This window comes from Mesoplodon bidens (assembly GCF_964165515.1).
Source record: "Mesoplodon bidens genome assembly, chromosome: 2".
NCBI lineage: Eukaryota > Metazoa > Chordata > Mammalia > Artiodactyla > Ziphiidae > Mesoplodon > Mesoplodon bidens.
This window is the reverse complement of record NC_138177.1, coordinates 142,577,401-142,594,420: the sequence shown is the minus strand read 5'-3', so window position 1 is coordinate 142,594,420 and position 17,020 is coordinate 142,577,401. Positions and strand designations below refer to the sequence as shown.

Here is a 17,020-nt window from a genome sequence, read left to right as displayed (position 1 = left end):
ATTATGATATTATTATAGTATAGTGGCTTAAGAGCTTAAAAATATAAGCTTTGGCCTCATTTTTGAGTTGGAGTTCCAGTTTATCAACATGCTAGCCATGTGTATATGGGGAAGATATTTAACCTAAACCTCAGTTTCCTCATTAAAATGCATATTGTAATGGTGCTTGATTCATAGAATCTAGAAGTTGAAAGAGCTCATGTATCTAAAGAGCTCTGACCCAGGACCTGAGACATAGTGTTTCATGAATGATAACTCTTGTAATTTTTATTCTTGCTCTGCCATCTGCTGGCTCTGTTATCTTTCATAGTAAATTAATCTTTCTGAGCCTTAGTTTACCTACTTTGTTCAAAACAAGGTTGTCTGGAAGATTCCAAGTATATATAAAGTTGCTGGATTGGTGCCTGGTACCACACAACTGTCATTCAGTACATAATAGCTAATGGTTAATGGTGAAGATTAATTACCCAGGTGCTGAGGGTCAAATTAATTCTGCCCTGGAAATTAGGAAAGATATTCACAGAACTGAATGTTGAAGGATGTGTGAGATTTTGCCACATAGAAGGACTAATCTAAAAAAAGGCTCAGAGGTGTGAAAGTGCCTGTTAAAGTGCTTAGGAAGTGGTGGTAAATAGTAGGTTGCTTTAGGGAACACACAGTTTAGTGTATCTAGTAGGTAGCATGTTTGGAGGGAGAAGGGAAAAGTGGAAAATGCGGCTAGAAAGGAAGGTTGGAGCCGGTTAGTTAAACGTTTCGAATACCTTACTAAATTGTTTACACTTTATTCTTTAGGTCTCTGTTTTTCCAACTTCTAACAGCAGAGGGAACTAATTTGCTGTGGGATAGAAAAGGGAATTACTTGAAACCAGTGTTACAAATAGGAATTTCTTGGTAATCTTGTGTTTTATCTTAAAATTCATACAGTGTTTGCCTTTTACATAATATATTTGTTTCAGTACAAAAATATTTTAAGTTATTTACTGGTTGCATAACTTGATTCCCTCTCCCCCAACCTCCCATACTCTCATCCCCTCAAATAAGCTTTGAGTGTGTTTGCTATCCTAAAATGTGCCAAGTTAATACTGTAGCTTTAGTCCCCTGGCACACTTCTGCTAGGAACCCCTTGAATGTGTTCCCAGCGTGAGAACTGTGCTTATAGATGATATGGAGCCTTTGAAATTTTTTTTAGGAGAGTGATAGGATAAAAGCTATGCAGTGAAGAGCTGGGTTGGTCCAGATTGAGTAGAAGCCATTTCAATTAATTAGAAAGAACTTTCCTGTTTGTTCTTCCTAGAAATTATTTAGTCTTTGAACTGTGGATTTCCTTATGATCCAAATGAAATCAGACTTGACCTTCTCTCCCTTCTGCTTTTTTTAGTAGGAACTTTGTTTTTACTTGCCTAGGGTATTCCTAATTGGTGAAGGGAAAAATCTCTCTGAGCAGGAATTTCCAAGAGATGAATTGTTTAGACATGGAATTCCAGCTTCTGCTTTTGTCCTTTCTTTGTTAGTCCTCCTGTGCTGCTGCTATGTGTTTAAAAATAAGGGGAATTCCCTGGCAGTCCAGTGGTTAGGACTCGGCACTTTCACTGCCATGGCCCGGGTTCAATCCCTAGTTAGGGAACTAAGATCCTGCAAGCTGCAGCACGGCTTCTACTACTACTACTACTACTACTAAAATAGGAAATACTGATCTCTCAATACTTCTATGTTAGCTTAAAGTACTGGAATTTGGAGAGTCACAGATGGCAGTATAGTTTTTGGAGCAGATCTCAGATAATCTGAGTACAGTTCTAGTCCTGTCCCTGGCTTGATATATAACGTCTCTGTTTTCTTCTTTAAATGGAGATGATTATCCTTGTTCACATCACAGACCTTTGAGTATCAGGTGAGATAACATATTTAGAATTTGTATATAAAGTTGAAAAGGTAGTATATTATGGTGGATAAGGGCATAAGCTCTTGGAGCTACATTTCCTGGGTTTGAATCCTGCCTCTGACCCTTACAAGTGTGTTTCCAGACGCACTGCCATTATTCTAAGTTCTTTGGTTCCTGTTTTATCTCATTGAATCCTCACAGCAACTTTATGAAGTAGGTATTATTATTACCTAATTGGGTTTTTCATGGATGACCTTTATCAGGTTGAGGAAGTTCTATAAACTATGTAATTTTTAAAACTTACCTTTAAAAAAATTTATTTATTTATTTATTTATTTGGTTGCTCCAGGTCTTAGTTTACACTTTGTCACTTACTGTGTGTAGAATACTGAGAAAGATGTTAGTTTTCTGAGCCAGTTTTCAGTTATGCAAAAATGAAGATAATCCTTCACTGCTTTGTAAAGTAGGGGTGAGGAATAAATGAAATAATGGATAATTCATGCTAAACACTCAGCAGAATCATATAGAAAGCACCTAACGGATGGTAGCTACTGTAATTATATTTTAGTTATATTATTGTTGTTGGGGACACTTAGAGTGTTTATTTCTGTAATTAAAACGCTTATACTTAATCTTTGTGCTTATTTGATTAGTTCTTTGTTCCTCAGATTGGAATAACTGGGTTAACCTTTTTCTTTTTTGACGATAACACCTATAGCACATTCTTTTACCCAAATAAACTGATCATATTTGAACTATTAGGAATTTTGTGGGAGATTAAGTTGGAAAGTAAATTGGGGCTAGATTTTGGAAGGACTCAGCCATCGTCATTCTAACAATCTAAGAATTTTGTCTTTTGTCTTCAGCCCCATGAAGTCCATTGACATTTTGAGCAGTACAGGGTTATTTAGGGCTGGTAAATTAGGAAGATTAATCTGCTGTGCCTCTGAGGTCTTCCCTGACCATCCTTGACTGATTAGGGTACTCTGCTGTGTGCTTATGTGACTACCCAATATATCCTCTATATTTAGTATTTAATAGACTTTATGTAAATATTTGTTTAAATGTTTCTCTTTTCCTGCTTCTTGAGAACATGGACCACATGTTGTATTCCCACTGTCTAACATGATATCTAGCACAAGGTAGACATTTGAATAAAAGTACTTGTTGAACAAGGAAATGAATATTTTGTTCTCCACTTTTCTGGAAACTAACTTGTTGACTTTTGTTTTCCCTTTGTTTCTTCCTGGGATCCAAGGAGGAGGCATCTCCTTATTCCTTACTTGATATCTGCTTGAATTTCCTGACTACTCACCTTGAGAAGTTCTGCTCAGCAAGGCAAGATGGAACACTGTGTCTGCAGGAACCTGGAGTATTCCCACAGGAGGTGGCTGATCGGCTGCTTCAGACCATGGCTTTTCATGGTAAGAAATGAAATAAATAGAGGAAACAAAAATTATGTGCTGTTAATTGGCATTGGATTTTGAAGTGCTACTGTGGCCATTTAATGATTTTCGTAGAAATAACAGAAAACCCTAATTCTAGGAAGAGGAATTCATTTATTTTTGCCAATCCTGCCACTTACTTTGTAATTTCTGATAAGCATTTTTCTTTTCTACTGTGGCAAATCATTTTTTTGTTCGTTTCTTCTATATTGTTTTGTTTTGAGGAGCCATTCTCAGGGCAAAAATAATTTCTCTTCCAAAATAGCAGTTTAGAAGTCTGCTGGTCTAAAACACCTTACATTACCATTTGGCAGCAGGAAAATCAATAAATACTACTATGGAAAAACTAGTTTCTGCTTTTGACCTTTGAAATGGGAAATCATAGCTAGTTTATTACTTCTGTTTTCAAACACATTCTGAAAATAAATTATGAAAGATTTATCTGGGAAATTCTGGTTATGTATATTGATAATTTTTGTTACCTCTATATAAGTTTTAAGTTGAAAGAGATATAATGCCTTTATATATTTAGGGTGTATAAACTCTTACAAGTAAGAAACACAATTTTTCCACAACTATAAAATAGAATGAAAATGTGGCAGTAATGATAATTATCATTTATTGATTGCCTCTTGCATGTAATAATGCCAGGCATTTTATATGCTTTTCTTGAATTTGACTTTTCTCAAAAACCTATAATGTAGCTATTTTTATCCAATTTATATACAGATAAGGAAACTGAGGTTCAGAGATGTAACTTGTTAAGAGTCACAGTGTTAATAAATGTCGTCGTTCAAATGCAGATCTGTTTGATTCTAAATCTATGTTCTTTTCACTGCCACACAACCTTCCTACACCTACATTAGAGGTATTCCTGCTCCTAGATGCCTGATGATGGTATACACTTTTGTTGTGACTTTAGATATGTATATGCACACAGACACATACACATCTATTGGGTTGGCCAAAACATCTTATGGAAAAACCCGAACGAACTTTTTGGACAATCCAATAACATAAATATATTTATAAATATTATATTTTATTAAATATTAAATACAAATATATAAATTTATTATGTATACTTAAAGTCACAGCAAAAGTGTATACCATTATTTGGCATATATATATAGAGAGAGAGAGAGAAAGAGAGAGAGAGAGGGAGAGAAGGAGGAGAGCGAACACAAATGCAGATAATGCATTCCAAGGAAAGGTGGGAGAAATAAGGCTGTAATTGAGGTATTTTGGAATAATTTAGGGAAGAAGAAGACATCTACATTCCTTGGTTTTCACTAAGCTGCTCAAGTCTGTAGTGTCTTTGAATTCTTCCAACCTGCCAAAGGAACTAGGGTAAATTTCAATAGATATTATCCGTGTTAAAGTTAAAGGTCCCTTACAAAGCTGCACAACAATTTAAGAGATCATGCCAGTGCTAACATTTCTTTCTGGTCTCAATTGAATGATTACACTTACCAAGCTCAATTTAAATATTTATATATATAACTGGTCTTGTCAATCAAAAGAATAAATGTTAACTGAAGTTTTAACTTTGCCAGATTCCTTTTGAAATATGACTACTATTGCTTAATAATAGCAGCTAACATTTATTGAATGCTTATTATATACCAGGGACTGTGGCAAATGCTTTATATGGATAAAATAATGAAAGTAGTTTTTAAGTAAATGTAACTAAATAATTGTCCTCCAGAGTAATGTCTTGGGGAGGCTATATGCTTGATCAAAATGTGTTTTCTACCTCTTTGTTTCAAACTGCCTTCAGATGAGGAAAGTGAGAGTCAGAGAAACAATGTGCTGCCCCCATTTGTGTTTCCCCAGTGTGATTACCTGCCTTTTTCACCAAAAAGTGTTCTGAATTATTTAATCTCTTTGTAAAAATCATATCCACCTTCAGTCAGGAGTGGATACTGCTAATATGCAAAAGAACAAATTCTTGTCACAATTTTAAAAAGTTGTTTGATAAATGTTTGTGTGTTTGAAAATTTTCATAATAAAATGGGAAAAAAGTTGTTCTGTGAATTTTTTTTTTCTTATTTTTGCTGTGCCACGCAGCTTGTGGGATCTTAGTTTCCTGACCAGGGATCAAACCCAGGCCCCTGGCAGTGAGAACGTGGAGTCCTAACCACTGGACCACCAGGGAATTCCCTATGAATGCTTTTAAAATTGATAATATATTTTTTCTAATAGCATAATGATTTTAAAAAATAATTTATTTACATTAAAAAATTTTTACTTATTTACCCGATTCAAAGGATTAATGATATTGGTGGCAATCCTTATTAAAATAAGACTGATACTAAAGAGTTTTACTTATTTGGTTCTGTGATTCTCTTGTCATAATCTTTGCTCATTGTGTCTGTTGTCTCAAAGCTAAAAATCTTCCAGGAAATGTGTGGATAAAAGCTAGGAATCAGAATAAGAATTTTACCACCTAATGATAATGCTATTTAGCTATTATGCATATAATATCTAACTATTAGCTATTATGAATATAATATCTATTAGCTATTGTGAATATAATATCTAATATTATGAATATTATAATGCTGTAATCATCCATGTACAGGTCTCATGTGAACATAAGTTTTAAGTTCTTTGGGATAAATACCCAGGAGTGCTACTGTTGGGTTCTATGGTAGTTGCATGTTTAGGTTTTAAAAAACTGCCAAACTGTTTCCAAAGTGGCTTCGCCATTTTACACTCGTACCAATATAAGACTGACCCAGTTCCTCTGCATTTTGCCGGCATTTGGTGTTATTACTATTTTTTATTTCAGTCATTTTAATAGGTATGTAGCCATTATTTCTTCAAATACTTTTTCAACCCTACCCTGTTGCTCCTCTCTGGGACAAATAGCTCTGTTCAATTTTTTTTTTTTTTAGTCTATTTTTTTTTCTTGTTCTTTAGGTTTGGGTAATTTCTATCTTTTTATTTTTTAGTTCACTGATTCTTTCCTCTGTTCCTTCTGTTCTGCTGTTTAGCCCAACCATTACTGTATTTTTCAATTCTAAAATTTTCCTTTGTTTATTTTATTTATTTATTTTTGGCTGCATTGGGTCTTCATTGCCGCACGTGGGCTTTCTCTAGTTGCGGTGAGTGGGGGCTACTCTTAGTTTCGGTGCGTGGGCTTCTCATTACAGTGGCTTCTCTTTGTTGCAGAGCACGGGCTCTGGGTGCACGGGCTTCAGTAGTTGTGGCATGCAGGCTCAGTATTTGTGGCTCATGGGCTCTCGAGTGCAGGCTCAGTAGTTGTGGTGCACGGGCTTAGTTGCTCCGCTGCACGAGGGATCTTCCCAGACCAGGGCTCAAACCCGTGTCCCCTGCATTGACATGCGGATTCTTAACCACTGCACCACCAGGGAAGCCCTCCCTTTGGTTCTTCTTTATATCTTCTATTTCTTTTTTGAGGCTTTTTGTTTTCCATTTGTTTCAAGCATGTTTGTAATTGCACACTTAAGCATTTTTATGATGGCTCCTTTAAGATCTTCATAAAATAATTTTAACATTTCTGTTATTTCAGTGTTGACATCTATAGATTGTCTTTTTTCAGTTTGAGATCTTACTGGTCCCTTGTATGATGAGTGAATTTTTATTGAAATCTGGACATTTTGGAGACTACTGTTTTGGAGACTACATGAGACTACTGTTTTAGTCTGTGTCTCTGACACCACTTTAGCACTGGAAGGTGGAGGCACTGCCTTGTTATCACCAGATTGGGATAATATTCTGGTTCCCCACTTGACTTCTGTTGACACCCAAGACTTGGGGCTCCTCATTATTGCTGTGCAGGGGATTGGCGTTCTGTTTCCCCACTAGGTCTCTACTGATACTGCCCTAGCTGAGGGAGGTACGAGTACCTCATTTCTCTTCTTCAGTTGGACTCCACTGACAGCATGTTGGGGTGAGGTGACCTCATTACTTACACTATTGGGCAGTGATGAAGTCTCGACTCTCTACTAGGCTTCCTTTGACACCACTCCAGCACTGAGGGGGAGGAGCATCTCATTACTGCCAGATGGACATGAAAGTCCTGGCTTCCTACTCAGCCTTCTGTAACACCTCCCTGTGGGGAGACTGGGGCAACTAGTTACAGCAAGATTGAAAGTCTAGGTTCCCCTCTTGGCATTTGCTGGTGTGGGTGAGGGTGTGGCCACAGTTTTTTCTTTGGTGTTTGACTGAAGTAAAGTAGTTACTGTCTAAAAGTTGCCTGCCTTGCTAGGCTGCCCCATTCCTGATACTTTGGCTAGAGTGATCAGATTTTGGGGGGGAGCTACTTTTGTGTGTGCTTGTTGGTATTTACCAATTGCCCACTTCTTTGACTTTAAGCCTGGGATGTATGGTGCAGGGAAAAAACCCAGTATCCAACGTATTGTTCTTTGTGTCCAAAGACCCCTAGCTGGTCTGGTTTCTTCTCTTCACCTTTCAGAGTGATCTAGCCTCATTTCTTATCTCTTCCCACTTCCATACTTAAATTTCCAAAAATGTACCATGTTCTCACTCATACCTAGGTTTTCCCCTATATTCTTTTCCCTCTCTTTACCAGGGAGACACCTTATAGCTCTAGCCGTTTCTTATGTTCAAGCAGTGTAGAACTACTTGTTGTTTTCTAACTGTGTGCTGGGCTTTCACATCTCTAAGGCTGTTTTTTTTTTTTCCATTTTTTAAATTGAGATATAATTGACACGTAACATTATATTAGTTTCAGGTGTACAGCATAATGATTTGCCATAGGTATTCTAAGGCTTTGTTGATGCTGTTTATTCTTCCTTTAATTCCCCTCACCTTCTTTCTCCATCTTTGAACTTTTCCTTCATCTTTGAAGGACTTTCTCAAAGATCACCTTTTCCATGAAGTCTTTTTCAGATCTCCAGGCATCATGGATTATTTCCTTTTCTTTGCTTTCATGATACTTTGTACTTGGCTCTGGTATACCGTTGGCTAGATCTAGGCACATAGCCCCATCTAAGTCCAAGGGTAGGTTGGGAAACGTAGTTGTCCGTGTGTCCAGGAAGGGGAGGAGAACCAGATGTTAATAAATATCAATAGTGTCTACCACAGTCCTGATTCTGCCATGTGCTATTTCTGTGCTCTGGGAAGGCCACTTTTTTGAACCCCAGTTTACTCATCTGTAAATTGTAGATAATTGTATTCTTACCTCACTGAATTGTATGTCAATTAAATGAAATATTTTTACATGGGACTGCTTTGGAAATTTTAGCTATCCTTTAACCGTTTTTTGAAGTTAAAGTGTTGCTTGTTTTTTCCTAGGTCTCCTGAATGATGCAACTGTAGGTATTTTTAGGGGCAACCAGATGCGCTTAAAACGAGCTTGCATTCGCAAAGCCAAGATCTCTGCCGTTGCGTTCCGGAAAGCCTTCTGCCACCACAAGTTAGTGGAGCTTGATGCCACAGGTGTGAATGCTGATATCACAATTACAGACATTATCAGTGGGCTTGGCAGTAACAAATGGATCCAGCAAAATCTCCAGTGCCTAGTGCTGAACTCATTAACTCTCTCACTCGAAGATCCTTATGAGCGGTGCTTTAGCCGGCTTTCTGGCCTTCGAGCATTAAGCATCACCAACGTTCTCTTTTATAATGAAGACCTGGCTGAAGTTGCCTCACTGCCAAGATTAGAGAGCCTGGATATTTCTAACACCTCGATCACAGACATCACGGCTCTGCTGGCCTGCAAAGACCGACTCAAGTCTCTAACCATGCATCATTTGAAATGTTTAAAAATGACAACTACCCAGATACTGGATGTTGTTCGGGAACTAAGACATCTGAATCATCTTGATATTTCAGATGATAAACAGTTTACATCAGACATAGCTCTTCGATTACTAGAACAAAAGGACATCCTGCCCAACCTTGTCTCCCTGGATGTCTCTGGGAGGAAGCATGTGACAGATAAAGCTGTTGAAGCCTTTATACAACAACGGCCCAGCATGCAGTTTGTAGGTTTGCTGGCCACTGATGCTGGCTACTCTGAATTCCTCACAGGCGAAGGACATTTGAAGGTTAGACTTTAAAAATATATTCCTTTGTCTGGCTGACCAATGTTTTAGTTGCATAAGACTCCATTAAGGTGAATGTCTAATAACATACGGAACATGTTCATGAAACAGGACATTATATAGTGGAAAGGGCTTGCTTTAGAGTTAGAGTCCTAATTAAAATCCCAGCTTACTTGCTTCACAACCCAGAGCAAGCTATGCTGTAACTTTTTTGAATTTACATTTATTTATAAAATAGATATGATTCGTACCTTGCAAAATTCTTCTGAAGATTAATAATTATATATGTAAAGTGGAAGTCATATAGTAGGCCCTGGATAAATGATAGTTCACATGATGATAATGTTTAGATATTTTGAACCACTTAAACATACCATTTCTAAAGGATCACTTCAAAGAAACTAGGGATGCTCCTTGTTGAATTGAGTATCTGATGGGAGAGCAAGTTCTCCAAGGAGATCTCTATTGTAGAAATGGTAAAATTTTGCTTTTCTTAAGGTTTCTTCATGCCTAATGGTTTAAATTCAGTTTAGGAAACATCTGTTGGACTTGGTACAGCTTGGGATTCAAAGATGAAAAAGATATAGGATTTGCCTCCAAGGAGCCTGATAGTAGTAGTGATGTTATAACTATAAAGCCAAGGATCAGTGTAGTTGCTGTAAGAAAGTAGGAGAAATTTTTTCTAGCTGGAGAGTTTTAGACTTGATAGAGAGAAGATGGTATCTGAATCAGACTTTGAAGGATAGAATTATAACAAGTTAAGGAAAACTAATATTCTTCTAACATACATTATATCCTATAGGTGCTTTATATTGTATATGCTAATATCTATAGATAGGTATTAACTCCATTTTATAGGTGAGAAACAGAGTCATAGAAATTATATGATTTACTGTTTTTTTTTTGTTTTTTGCGGTACGCGGGCCTCTCACTGTTGTGGCCTCTCCCGTTGCAGAGCACAGGCTCCGGATGCGCAGGCTCAGTGGCCATGGCTCACGGGCCTAGCCGCTCTGCGGCATGTGGGATCTTCCCGGACTGGGGCATGAACCCGTGTCCCCTGCATCGGCAGGCGGACTCTCAACCACTGCGCCACCAGGGAAGCCCATGATTTACTATTAGTTAGAACCAACATTTGGATCTACATCTGTCTAATTCCAGAGCCCCATTTTTTTTCCCCCCTACTTCCTACACCGCTTAAGCAGAAGTATCATTTGATCCTACTGGGGGCAGAGTCAGGGATGGTCTAGAAATGAATACTATGACCAAAATTACAAGGTATCTTTTTTGAGCAACCATTATTTTATTTATTTTTTATAGAAGTATAGTTGATTTACAGTGTTGTATTAGTTTCTTGTGTACAGCAAAGTGATTCTTTTTCATATCCTTTTCCATTATGGTTTATTACAGGATATTGAATATAGTTCCCTGTATTATATAATAGGACCTCGTTGTTCATCTATTTTATATATAGTAGTTTGTATCTGCTAATCCCAAACTCTTAATTTATCCCTCCCTCTTTCCCATTTGAAAACCATAAGTTTGTTTTCTATGTCTGTGAGTCTGTTTCTGTTTTATACATAAATTCATTTTTCTCATATTTTATTTTTTTTTATAAATTTATTTTATTTTTTGGCTGCGTTGGGTCTTCATTGCTGCGCTCAGGCTTTCTCTAGTTGCAGCGAGCGAGGGTTACTCTTCATCGCTGTGCACAGGCTTCTCATTGCAGTGGCTTCTCTTGTTGTGGAGCATGGGCTCTAGGCACGCAGGCTTCAGTAGTTGTGGCACGTGGGCTCATTAGTTGTGGCTCGCAGGCTCTAGAGTGCAGGGTCAGTAGTTCTGGTGCACGGGCTTAGTTGCTCTGCAGCATGTGGGATCTTCCTGGACCAGGGCTCGAACCTGCGTCCCCTGCATTGGCAGTTGGATTCTTAACCACTGCACCACCAGGAAAGCCCCTGTCTCATATTTTAGATTCCACATATAAGTGATATATGGTATTTGCCTTTGTCTGTCTGACTTACTTCACTTAGTATAATAATCTCTAGGTCCATCCATGTTGCTGCAAATGGCAATATTTCTTTCTTTTTTATGGCTGAGTAGTATTCCATCATGTATATATACCACATCTTCTTAATCCATTCTTCTGTCGATGAACATTTAGATTGCTTCCATATCTTGGCTGTTGTAAAATAGTGCTGCTGTGAGCATTGTGGTGCATGTATCTTTTCAAATTATAGTTTTCTCCAGTTATATGCCCAGGAGTGGGATTGCTGGATCATATGGTAACAGTATTTTTAGTATTTTAAGGAACGTCCATACTGTTTTCCATAGTGACTGCACCAATTTACATTCCTACCAACAGTGTAGGAGGGTTCCTTTTTTTTTGTGCAACCATTATTGATCTCAAAAAAGGAGAAGGAAAGTTTAGTTATAAACATTTTAAAACATTTCAGTTCTTAGACTATTTGTAAATGTAGACTTTAAAAAATAGAATGTAAGAAATTATTTTGAGTCACTCTTTTTTATTCATTCAATAAATATTTTATTAAGTGCATACTCTGTACTGTGCTGGACATGGGGATTTGATGGTGAGGCGAAACAGGCATGCTCTTGCCCTCATGGAGCTTATAATTTAGTGAGGGAGTCAAACAATGAAGTTTCATATGTCATGGGTATATGCTTTAAATATATATATTTACATTTCATATACATATTTTTTAAAATTTTATTATTTATTCATTTATTTATTTATTGGCTGCATTGGGTCTTTGTTGATGCACGCAGGCTTTCTCTAGTTGTGGTGAGCGGGGGCTACTGTTCGTTGCAGTGCACGGGTTTCTCATTGTGGTGGCTTCTGTTGTTGCGGAGCACGGGCTCTAGGTGCGTGGGCTTCAGTAGTTGTGTCTTGCGGGCTCTAGAGTGCAGGCTCAGTAGTTGTGGCACATGGGCTTAGTTGCTCTGCGGCATGTGGGATCTTCCCGGACCAGGGCTCGAACCCATGTGCCCTGCATTGGCAGGCGGATTCTTAACCCCTGAGCCACCAGGGAAGTCCTCATATACATATATTAACATATAATATGCATCCATACATATGCTTTAAACTGCATAGTGCTAAGAATCTAGAAGATATACAGTACTACATTTGAGAATATTTAACAGAGAGACTCGACTTAGTTTAAGGCTTCTCTGAGGACTTGATGAATGAGTGAAGATCTTATGGATGAGTAGCTTGGTAGAGGAAATTCCAGGCAGCGAGAATGATATATGCAAAAGATGTGTGGTAGGATGGAGCATGGTACATCCAAGGAACTGCAAGAAGGCCACTGTGGCTAGAGTTCCAGAGTAAGAAGTTGCAGAGCAATGAAGTGAGGCTGGAGAAGTAGGTGCCAGGGCCAGATTTCGCAAGGTCACATAAGCCAGGTGCAGGGCAGCAAGAAGTTTGAGGAACTTACATACAACTTGTTATGGAACAAGATAGATTTCTAGCACAGGGCTTGTTGGTAAAGGAAATATAAACATGTAAATTACTATTTTAGTGTTACTTAACTCCCTAAGAAGTGGGTCAGACAGTAAAGAACTGTAAAAATCAAAGGGAAAGAATTCTTAATCTCTGTGTACTGGAAGTTTCGGAAGGATTTCCCAGAAGAGGTGAGCTTCACCTGTGTCCTGAAGGATGAAAGGAATGTGTCCCTAGTACACTGCACTAAATAATCTTCTCAAGGCAAAGATCCTCTAATAGTTGTGATTCCTGAGCAGTACAATTTTTGCTGATTGTTCTTACCACCAACAGACCCTAGAGTGAATTAGCCTAAGTTTTTTAGTTGAGGCTAGTAGGTCATCTGTGTTCCACAATGCCTCTGTGAAACAAGTTTGATTTCACAATGGAACTGTTATTACTTTGAAATCTTGGCTCTAGAAAACACCTACTTTATTTGCTATCATCTAGTTTCCACCTCTGTAAACATTGAAGCAGTGATTCTCAGCCTTGACTGTAATTAAAATTACCTGGAGTGTAATTATTTGAGATGAAGGATGTGTTAACTAACCATATCATGGTAATCATTTTGCAATATTTACATGTGTCAACTCATCATATTTTACACATTAAACTTACATGATGTATTTGTGATATATGCATGTATAATATTATACATCTTGATAAAGCTGGAAAAAATTTTTAATTAAAAAAATCATCTGAGGAACTTGAGCAATTAAATCAGAACCACAGGGAGGTGGGACCCAGACATCAGTATTTTTTAAAGCTCCTTGGGTGATTGTAATATGCAGCTAAAATGGAGAATCATTGTTTTAAAATAATTTTTTAAAAATAGAGATCATTGGAACTTTGCCCTTTATTCAACTATACACAAAAGTTGATGTTGCTTTGTTTTTTCATTAGTTATCTATTTTATACATATTAGTGTATATATGTCAATCCCAATCTCCCAATTCATCCCACCCCTCCTTTCCACCTTGGTGTCCATACGTTTGTTCTCTACATCTGTGTCTCTATTTCTGCCTTGCAGACAGGTTCATCTGTACCATTTTTCTAGATTCCACATATATGCGTTAATATACAATATTTGTTTTTCTCTTTCTGACTTACTTCACTCTGTATGACAGTCTCTAGGTCCATCCACGTCTCTACAAATGACCCAATTTCGTTCCTTTTTATGGCTGAGTAATATTCCATTGTATGTATGTATGTACCACATCTTCTTTATCCATTTGTCTGTCGATGGGCATTTAGGTTGCTTCCATCACCTGGCTATTGTAAATAGTGCTGCAGTGAACATTGTGGTACATGTGTCTTTCTGGATTAATGGTTTTCTCAGGGTATATGCCCAGTAGTGGGATTGTTGGGTCCTATGGTAATTCTATTTTTAGTTTTTTAAGGAACCTCCATACTGTTCTCCGTAGTGGCTGTATCAATTTACATTCCCACCAACAGTGCAAGAGGGTTCCCTTTTCTCCACACCCTCTCTGGCATTTATTGTTTGTAGATTTTTTGATGATGGTCATTCTGACTGGTGTGAGGTAATACCTCATTGTAATTTTGATTTGCATTTCTCTAATAATTAGTAATGTTGAGCATATTTGCATGTACCTCTTGGCCAAAAAATTGACGTTTCTTTTAAATTATTTGTTTGACTACTAATTTGAGAGCTGAAAAATAATAGGTCATGTTAAGGGAAGAGAGCTGAGATTGCTCTGTCTCCTTTTTTAGAATTTTCCAAGTTAGCAAAGTTGATGAAAAACTTGTCTGAAATGATTGTCTTAGTATTGTGATGCTTTAAACTAGTTTAGGTTGACATTTTGGGCTTTACATGTTTCTTAGACCACACTGAAAGATACAGGAAATAGAGACAGTGTGACTCCCCAGTATTCCTTATGAGGCATTCTATTATACTCTTAGTGGGTGGTTATAAGAACAAAGGTTTTGTTTTTTCCACTTTCATATATATTATTTATTTTGATCTCTTGACTCTGTGTGGGAAGTATTGTCCTCAGTGGGAGGGAATGGCTTTCTTAAGGGTCGCAGCCAGCTGATGAGCCTGGTATGTGTCCTTTCTACTACATCTCATTGGCTATATTTGAGAATCTTGGTTCTTTCCTTCCCTCTCTGTTTCTAGTCCCAACACAGATGGTTTTCTTACCACAGAATTACCAACTCTGTCACCTGTTTCCCTACCCAATTTATTCATCTGTAAGCATCAGTTTCTTGAACCTTCCACTTCTCCACAGTTAGGACTCTTATGTTTTTTGGCTGCCTCATTCCTAGACTCTGGGGTTATTTACCAAGCTGTGGTTCCCAGTTCCTGAGAATCACTGGTTGTGTGCTAAACCCAATATTCTCAGTTGTCATCTTATTTGATCTAAAGTGGCATTTGACACAGTTGATCTTGTCCTCCTTCTTGAAATACTTTTTTTAACGTAGTTTCTAGGATATCAGACTGGTCTTGTTTTTTCCCTACTTTTTGGACTCACCCTCAATTTCCTTTATTGGTTCTTCCTAATCTCCCAGGCCCTAAACCTATATGCTAATGACTCCTAAATTTATATCTCTAGCCTAGACTTCTCCCTTGAGAACTAAGACTCCTATATTAAATGGCAGTAATCAACATCCAGTGAAGGTACATAATAAGTTTTTTTAAGCAAAGGAGTCGATCCATTTTAAAAAACACTAAGAACTTTTTAAAGATGTCTGAGCTAAGGCCTCTGCCCTTGAGGAATTATAGTCTCGTGGAGAGGAGGCAGACCAATTTAAAAATAGCTTTAATCCATTGTAAGAAATGCTATAATAGAGTTATATACTGAGTGCTACAAGAAAGTTTTTCCTTAGAATATACATTTTAGTTTTAATCCATATATTAAATATTAATAAGGCTTAATTTAGTGGTTAGGGATATTTTCTCTGTTTTAAATTGTTTGCAGAAACTAATGCATACAGACACTTGTTTGTTTTGTTTTGTTCGTTTTTGGTTTTTTTTTTTTTTTGATCTAGCATACGAAATTGATTGAATTGAAGATGCATATAGTTTGAGGAGCCAGATTGCTTGATTTGAGGGTTTATCACTGGCTAGAGAAGTGTTGATCACTGAATAAACATACAGGCAATGAAATTTGGTTTAGAGTATTTACATTCCAGTAACAAAAGTTCTTTAATTTTATATTTAAAGGTAACTTGAGGTTACATTTCATGTAAGTTAATATAAAGCTGTTGCAATCAACCAAATGTGAACTGATGAAGTCTGATGAAGATTATTGTTAATGTGTTTTCCCTCATACAATCTTTTTTATCTCATGTAATAATTCAGTGTCTTTGCAAATCTAAGAAAATCTAAGAAAAAGTTCAGGGTGATTCCAAAAGAACTGAACACTTGGAAAGTTTTTATTATTCAATAACTGCTTATATATGTGAATACATAGTCAAGACCAATGTTTATGTATGTATGTTATACATAAATAGTTTAAAAAGCATTTTGTAAAGAAACTTCCACTGTTATTCCTACAATCTTACAAATGCTCAAAACTTGCCTTTGTGTCACTTGGTACACATCTGTACTGTAGTCTAATTCTTATTAGACCTTTGTAGCATATCCTATCAGTGTTTGAAATGTCAGCCATGATGCAGCCCTTCATTTCCTCAGAGCTGCATATTCCCGCCTGAATACTCTATGTTCATATAAAACCTAGTTTCTGAGTAATATATTTTAAAAGTGTTTATTTTTGTGTCACCTTTTATAATGGTACTGCCAAAAAAAAGACAGTCTTGCACCGTAATGAGAAGATTATCTCTCTCTGAACAGCAGGGTTTTGGGTTTTGTTTTTGTTTTTTTTGCGTTTTTTTGCCTTTTTGTAAAATAAGACAGATGCAAAGACCATAAATAACAAATGTATACCTTAATGAGTGAAAATAAGATGAACACACTTGAAACCATCACTCAGGTTAATAAATAGAACTTGTCAGCTACAACCTGATCACAACTCCCTCCTTCCCCACAAAAGTAATCTCTGTCCAGACTTTAATGATAATCATGTCCTTGCTCTTTTAAATAGTTTATCATCCACCTGTTTACCTCTAGGCACTTAGTTAATCTTACCCATTTTTCAAAATTATATGTCTTTTGAGTATCTTTTATAAGTTCCCTCTCCATCCC

At 37.1% G+C, this 17,020-nt stretch overlaps 1 protein-coding gene across 1 annotated transcript in view; it reads left to right on the top strand.

Annotated features, from left to right (window-relative positions):
• ZYG11B (zyg-11 family member B, cell cycle regulator) overlaps positions 1-17,020 on the top strand; it is a gene marked incomplete at its 5' end in the record, with an annotated part of 147,674 nt that overhangs the window by 18,160 nt on the left and 112,494 nt on the right. The window contains 2 exons of the mRNA XM_081223093.1: positions 3,138-3,303; positions 8,611-9,365. Of these exons, the coding sequence (XP_081079219.1) occupies positions 3,138-3,303; positions 8,611-9,365 (921 nt within the window). The remainder of the gene's footprint in view (positions 1-3,137; positions 3,304-8,610; positions 9,366-17,020) is intronic.